Genomic DNA, 7839 nt, shown 5'->3' with positions numbered 1-7839 from the left:
GGACTTCTATGGCTCGTGTTCAAGGTCTGCACGTGTACATCACCGGACAGCCAACACCCACCTAGCCTGGAATTACGAGGTCAAGAAGCAACCATCTCAAAAGCGCATCATTGAAGCACTCCTTGTGAGGTGGTATGCAGGGGCTCTGGAAACTGTGGACCCCCCTGAGTGGAATACCCTCTGTCAAGAGGCAACATTTTTCGAGTGCTAAGGGATGCTGGGAGCCCCTCCACCCCCAGGCTTGGGAATTCCAGGGTCCTCCATGGAGAAGTGGGTGCAGACACTCAAGCTGCAGCGTGACTGTTCCAAGGAATTCAGAAGAGGCATTTTTTTGCAGCTCAACCCATTGCGCTCACTGGGAGAGACAACAGGAAGCAGAGGAGGAGGTTCCCAGAGGAAGATCAGGGAACTTTTATCCAGATTCCTAAAATTATTAAATATTCTACAGATAACCTATCAGGCCAAACTGGAAGGACTGAATAAGAATACTGATTCAGGTAGCACAGAATAGTATGCTAAGAACATGTGCATAAGCAGAAATTCAAGGTCTGTCTTCAGGCAGAGAGACAGCATGGGGGCCAGAGGGACACTAGTGGGCTCAGGTCCCGCCCTACGCACCTCCCTAACTGCGACTGTGGGAAAGCCGCTGGCAGAGCTCCAGGGCAAAACGTGCAGGGAGGGGTGCGCCCACCACACTCCAGAGTGCTGCCTGAGCCAGATGAAATGTAACTGGGAAATAGCTGACATAATAAATAAAACACAAGAAAGCCCAGACATCATTACATTTTAAAATGAAATCAGCATGTGGTCCATAGAGATTCTTACATAACCCATTTCCATTTGGGTTTGCCACCCCTGCTCTCTGGGGTTCAGTGCCCATAACTGCATCAGCCAGACAGCAATCACAGCTCAAGTTTCACATCTTTATTCATCTGTTAAATGTAACATGATTTCATGCAACACGAGGGAAAGATCAAGCATTTCCTAATTGTGTGTAGAATTGTGCGGATGGCTTGTGGAAGACCTTCATTCTCAGCAGCTGAAGAAGCACATTTTCACCTAGAATTCTGGGCCTTCTTTCTTCAGTTTGCTATAATCCACATTCACTGAGTAGAACTTGGAAAACAAGAAATAAAAATACAGGTTACACAGCTTTCAAGTCTCTCCAAAGATGGCACAAACTGTATGTAACTCCAATGCTCCAATGCACTGGTTCTCAAAGTGCAGGGTGGTCCAGCAGCCGCTAGTGTCCCTGGGACCCGTTCAAGGGGGCCACAAGGTCAAGACTATTTTCAAAATTATACTAAGACGTTCTAATTTCCAATATGGCAACTACTGATGGATACAACCCGCATAAACAAAAGTTCTCTGGGGATCCTTAAAAACTGGTAAGAGTGTAAAGGGCTCCTGAGACCAAAGAGTTTGAGGACTGCTGGCATCCTGTAACAAATGACGAGGGATTAGAATTCAGTAAGAATCCACATTGTTTTAGTATCACTGGAAATACGGTAGATGTTTAAAAAAAAGGGGGGGGGGGAACAAATCTTATCTCTACATTTGTATAAAATTCCACTCATCTGAATCTAAATCTGTGTACGTTACTTTAATGTATAGAGATATAAATAAAATGCAACTCTTGACCTTGAGAAAATACAAACATATCAACATAATAAATTACTGGCCCGAGTCTTTGCGACCTGCATTAACGTCATGAGATTCCTACTGAGCACACCAATTTCACTACACACAATGCTTCTGAAATACTTGGCCACTGTCTGCTCATTCTAAGGAATTTCAACAAGTCTCCTAAAATCGTGTTTTCAACATTCATTTGCTTAGCAAATTTCTCACCCTGCTCCCTGTATGGAGTAAAACAACAACCCTGGAATCTGAAGCGAGAGGACACAGGTTCAAATCCTGACTCTCCAACACCAGCTGGGCTTCGGTTTCATCTCCGACTGCATGCATGTGTGTGTGTGTGTGTGTGCACGTGTGCATGGCCAGACCATCCCTTCCCACATAAAAACCACCCTCTGATAGTTTAGGAATGCCCCTGCCACTCATGACTGGGTGGAGCCCAAGCCCACCAGGTTGTGGCTGCACAGCCAGAAGACAGATGCTGCGCAAACCAGTGCTTCTGTGCCCCCTTCCCCGGTCACATCCTCCATCTACAACATGGCACCTCATAACTCAGCCCTACTGAGCTCACTGCCTTCAGCTCTGGTTTTCTAGACCCTGGGGTAGAATCTCAGTCTGACAAACTTGGTGGTGTAAGGAGTCCATACCACTGGGCACCACCGGCCACCACTACCTATGCCAAAAGGGCATAAGCACCTCCTGGCTATAGCTGCAGGTGACAGAAAAGGGACCCCCCACCCCGTATACTACTTGCACACAATCAAACAGCAGCAACAGGCAGGGGCTACTATGAGCCTGTATTTAAATGTAATGATCCTTGACCAAACCTGGGAACCCTTTCAGAAGACTGCATTTTCATACAGAGCACTTACGAGGCCAGGTGAAGGCTCCCACCGGCATGAAATGCTGTTCCTTGCTTCATACACCAGATGAGGAGAGAGTGAGCACTAACTAGAGATTTAAAGGGTCTGCAGCCCCGTCAGATCTGCAGTTCCTCAGCAACAGTCCTGAGCCCTTCTGGGGACTTTCACGGCCAGGGCACAGCCAGAGTCACACTCACACCCACATTCTCTCTTGCTACTGTAGTGGTATTTCCATTTATACCAGATGTGTGTTTTTAAGAAAACGAGACGTGGATGCCTATGGCCACCTCCCTAGGGTAGAGGCCTATGGGGTAGAGGTTGTGGGCCTCTCCTGACATCAATTCCTCACCCCAAAAGCCCCTCCTTTTCACTAAGGACTGTGGTGGAATGGACCAGGATCAGTGGAAAAATCTTGCTAAATGAGTGAGCCCTGGAAGGGCGGAAGGAGCCGAGCCTGATGAAAAGCCCTGGGTGCTGAAGGCTTCTGACAGACTTGGAGGCCTAACCTTCCTACTCAATGCTTGGTTTCCAAGTCTATCTTCTTTAAATCCATTTCTGGGAGGTGAATCTCCAATAAAACACAGCTGAAATGCCAAGAGCTACATCTCCAATTTCTCCTCCTAGTCAAATGTGTAACATTATGGTTGAATCAACTGGTTATTTGAGAAACTACTTGGATAGATGGAGCACCATGCCCTTCCAGGGCTGCAGGGCAGCTCTCGGGGGCATCCTTGGATAATTTCTGGCACATGGTTTACAAACCCTAAGGTAACCACTCACTTGCCCTTCAGACCCCAGAACTGGCAGCCCTTCCTCCCAGAACAAATTCCTCCAGGAGCCCAGCAGCTCGTCTCTGTGATTCCTGGCAGAACTGGGGTGGGCGCTCTTCATGTATGGGGAGGCCGATTAGCCAAAGACACCCTCTTTACCCGACTGTCACTGACCAGCTCTCCAAAAGTTCCAAGGAACGCTTTCTAATGTTGCATCCTTAGCCTCCAGTTACTTTTTATTCAATAAAACTTCCTTTTCAAACATTCTTCAACTTGCTTTCTAAAGTCAACTGCCATCTGATTTTCAATGGCTTGTTTTTCCCTTTATTTATAATTCATAGCATTTTCCTTATTGCCATTTTCACAGCCCATGAAGTTTTAGGGACCGTCTCAAAGTCTCTGCTGCAGGAGACATAACCACCCAAGAGCAAACAAGGTGACAACCTTGGGTTTATTACTGCTTGGGAACACTGCAGAAGTTGTGTACCTATCATTTGAAAACATCTCATTCCTTTCCCCCAGTTTGGTAAATATCTCATTCACAAAAAAAAAAAAAAAAAAAAATACCACTGCAGGTTTTAACGTTCACTGTGAAGCTCGTGAACCAAATCAGGCAGTCAAAAGGTCACCACAAAATTCTCCTTTCCTTCCAGCCCACAAATGGATGATCAGAAACCAGCACCAAAAAAGGGCCCATTTGCCACAGACAGCCGTGGTGTCCGCAGCACCACGAGAAACACCGACAGTGTCCGCGGAGGCACGTCCTCTACTCAGACAGTCGGCTGTGCTCTGCATACAGAACTAGCCCGCCACCTCAGTGAAGGCTCTCATCGGTCACAACATCAGCAGCTTAAGGATCAAGCATCTTCCTGATCCGAAGCAGAAGGGAGAAATAAACGGCAAGATTTAGGCACACCTTTACAGCTGATAAGAAACTAATATGATTGGGGAGTTTGGAATTAAGATTACCAACTCTAAAATATCATCAAATCGCATGAAAATGTACTCCAAGGGACAATCTAAATTGTTCTGTTTTAGCTAAATGTGCTTCTATCAAAGACTAGGGGTCCTCAGGCAGGAAGCTCAGGGATTTTATTTTAACAGTAGCTGAACTCAATTTCAAAACTCCTGCAAAGAGCAGAAAATAAAATAGCCTCTAGCTCCCGAAAGAATTTAGAATTAGTCTTACCTACCATTAAAAAAAAACAACAAAATAGTGTTAGCCTGTGACAGCGGCTAATACGTGACCTGAGGTCCTGGGACAGTGGAAAGTGGGGGGATGGGAGAGCAGAGGACCTGGGCTTTGCCTTTGCTGAGTGGTGCATGCCTCCCTCTCTGACCTTGGGTAGTCCCAGCTTCTCTGGTCTGCAGAATGAGGATGGCAGGACTAGCTCAACTGGAAGGCCCCTCCTGTTCCTGATCCTTGGCCCAGGTCCCTAACCCCTGGGGCAGGGCCATCTCTCTGAGTCCCAACTCCCGATCCCTGGGATTCTGGTCTGGTTGGAGCTGGGCACCAATCACTGCTGTGTATTTCAAATGTAAATTTCCTCTGCTTCTATCAGTGGAGAAACCAGGGGATGTACTTTTCCAATGATGAGTTTTTGCCTAATTCTAAAAAAAAAATACTTTAAATCTTCTGGAACAAATCAGACACTCATCTCTATTTCTCACTTGCTTCTACAAGCACTTCTTTTCACAAAAAAATTAGAGGGGAAAACATCCCAAGGTAATCTTATTTCTCCTCCCCTTTACACTGCTATCAGATGAGGCTTTGCAAACCTTGTATTTATAAACCCTACCTATGGCTCATTTTGCTATGGTGGCATCTCCAGTAAGAGGACAAGAGTTTGGCCCTAAAACGGAGTATAAACCTGCCAGGACCCAGACAGTGGCGGCCTGGCCTGGTCGTGGCTCTTCTCCTACAGATGCAGCGTTTGGTTTTAATCTGGTCACTCCCTACACTGCCTGGTGGCTCCACGACAAATAACCAGGAACAGCAATCTGGTCGTTCCAAATGTCCGGTCACCGGGGTCATTCCAGCAGGTCTCCTGAATGAAAGGAGCTGCTCTGCACGGAGGTGGCTTCACGTCAGACTCTCCCCATCCAGAAGAAATGCCTCTCCTCTGCTCCTCTCCCCTCTCCCCAACAACTCCAACAACGTCCCCAGGAAGCACGAGCAGTGCAGACCCTCACCCTTGGGTGAAAGTGCCCTCTTACGGCCGGAAGGCCGGGAGCATTATTTCTGGAAAAATACTTGTTATGACATGCCAACATGGTTTCACAAAACAGCCTAGAAGGCCAGGGAATTTCTTAGAACAGAACTGACCCTGCCTCCTTCCCAGGGAAGGAGACTCAATAAATCAATTTAATAAATATTTAATGACATTTAATAGAATGCATTCTCTCCTGTGTATCAAGGAACCTTTCGACTCACCTTGTACTGATCAGTGGGATTCATTTTGTTCCAAGGCTCTGGGTTATTCTTTCTGTCCCAACTAACAAGAAAAGTAGAGTAAAACACACAAACGTTAGGCCAACAGACGACTAAATTAATGTAGCGCCTACCTGGAAGAGACCAGAGGACTGAATAGGCCAAGTTCTACTAATGGGCTTATTTTTTTAAATCAGCCTTTATATTGAAAGAGTCTGCAGAAGCCCCACACCCTGCCCCCTCCCCCAAACATGAAAAGCAGACCTGGATATTATCCACATCGCAAGTGAAGCAACTGAGGGACAGACAAGTCAAGTTTCCAGAAGATAAGTAACAGAACAGGGCAGGGCATGAGACGAGTCCCACACAAGCAGGAGCGTGTGGACTGACTGGGGTAGGGTCCAGCACTCTTGGCAGGCCCCTTCCTCTGAAGGGCTGTGTGGAGGCGCTCTCCTGGAGTGCCCGACGATCACCCCCAGCCCCTAGAAGCCAGCCGAGCGTGGGCTGTCCCTGATGTTTCCTCCCCCCTCTCTCTCGGGGCATGTGTAAAGCCCCCACCTGACCACACCACTGCTTGGCTCTAAGAGCCCCTTCAGACTGGCACCAACCAAGTGCCCTTCATGCCATCCAGCCAAACTGACCCTGCTGCTGCCCACACACAACACTCCACTTTCGGTCCCCAGGTCTCTGCCCTGGCTCTGCTCCCTCCTCACCCCTTCTGACTCCACTTAAGCTCTACCTCCTAGGTGAGGCCCCTGATGTCCCCAGCCGCTCATGCCTCCCTTCTGAGAGGGGTCACCCCCAAACTCCCGCCCCGTGCCTGACCCCCCAGGGGGAAGGGGCTCATGCTTGCTCCCCAGTCCTTTCCTGAGCCACTCTGCCCAAAGTCACCCACGACGGAGTGAAATGAAAAGAAGCCCTGGAGGCTGCAGAGCACGCCAGCCTTCACTCCCACGCCACTGGATTCAAGCAAATCCATTCGAAGGCTCTCTGGGCACCGATGACGTGCCAAGCCCTGCCTGGGCAGGAGCGTTCACACACCAGTAAATGTGGACACACTGTGGGTGAGGAAAGCCAAAGCCGCTCTGCAAGGGCCCTGGACGAGTGACAGCCAAGCCTCCGGGCTCTGAAGGGGGTGAGGAGGGCACCCCAGGCAGTTGGGGCGCAGGACGGCCTGTGCCGAGGCCGGCCTTGCAGCACTGGGTTAAAAGAGGAGGACACCAGTGATTGTTGACCCGACCTCGAATTCAGGCCCCAGAAAGGCAGGGTCTGTGCCCTGGAAGCACCCACCTGACGTCAGGATTGAACAGTGCCAGGCGCAGAACATACAGAGATGCCCCGGTGGCCCCCGCTCCGATGAACATGAACAGGGGGATCAACTGGAGAAAGAAGAGAAAGGATAAAAAGACCAAGATCCCGACCCCAAGGTCCCCTGGGACGCAGACCCTCCTGGGGCAGAGCAGCATCAGAGGTCAGGGCACTCAGAGGGCGCCAGGGCCACTGCAGCAGAGGGCCAGATGGCTGGCCACGTCAGGCTGCCCAGAGAGGGGAGGCCATTTCTGTGACCTCAGTTCAAATCCTGCCTCGGATATCGACTGCCTGTATGCCCTTGGGTGCATCCCCTCAACTTTTCAGCCTCAGTTTTCTCCTCTGGAAAGGGAAGGTGTGGCCCTTTTACCCTCTGGCTCAGGAAGCCCAGCATCGAAACCTGTTTCTGGGGTCCACGGAGCCCCCCCTCATTAGGGGGTGTGACTGAACCTGAGCAAGAAGCCGGTGGGGGCAGGGCTGGGGAGGCAGGAAGGCCTACCCCAGGGACAATGAGGGGGAGAGAGACAGGCATCTCACCCCAACAGGACAGGAAGTCAAGAGGAGGGCATGGGGTCGTGCCTGTCCTCGGGGTCTGACTACAGCACCCGAATATGGGCTGGAAGGAAGGCTGGCCCTTCATTCTGGTGGGGGGGGGGAGGACGACTGAGGCAGCCTCATCTTACAGAGGGGGAAACTGAGACAGCCCTCATCTTAGAGAAGGGGAAACTGAGGCAGCCCTCATCTTACAGAGGGGGAAACTGAGGTACCCCCATCTTACAGAGGAGGAAACTGAGGCAGCCCTCATCTTACAGAGGAGGAAACTGAGGCA

The 7839-nt window shown here is 49.8% G+C and overlaps 1 protein-coding gene across 1 annotated transcript in view; it reads right to left on the bottom strand.

The window, feature by feature from the left end:
* Positions 1 to 902: 902 nt before the first annotated feature.
* The window catches only part of NDUFA4 (NDUFA4, mitochondrial complex associated), a 7643-nt gene continuing 706 nt past the window's right edge, over positions 903 to 7839 (bottom strand). The window contains exons 2-4 of the mRNA XM_027872564.1: positions 6993 to 7081; positions 5706 to 5766; positions 903 to 1116 (exon numbers count right to left, since the gene is read on the bottom strand). Of these exons, the coding sequence (XP_027728365.1) occupies positions 1060 to 1116; positions 5706 to 5766; positions 6993 to 7081 (207 nt within the window). The 3' untranslated portion in view covers positions 903 to 1059. The remainder of the gene's footprint in view (positions 1117 to 5705; positions 5767 to 6992; positions 7082 to 7839) is intronic.

This window comes from Vombatus ursinus, unplaced genomic scaffold (assembly GCF_900497805.2).
Source record: "Vombatus ursinus unplaced genomic scaffold, bare-nosed wombat genome assembly UNPS02014799.1, whole genome shotgun sequence".
Taxonomy (NCBI): Eukaryota; Metazoa; Chordata; class Mammalia; order Diprotodontia; family Vombatidae; genus Vombatus; species Vombatus ursinus.
Note: the sequence above shows the minus strand (reverse complement) of the source record. Positions and strands in the feature narration are given on the sequence as shown.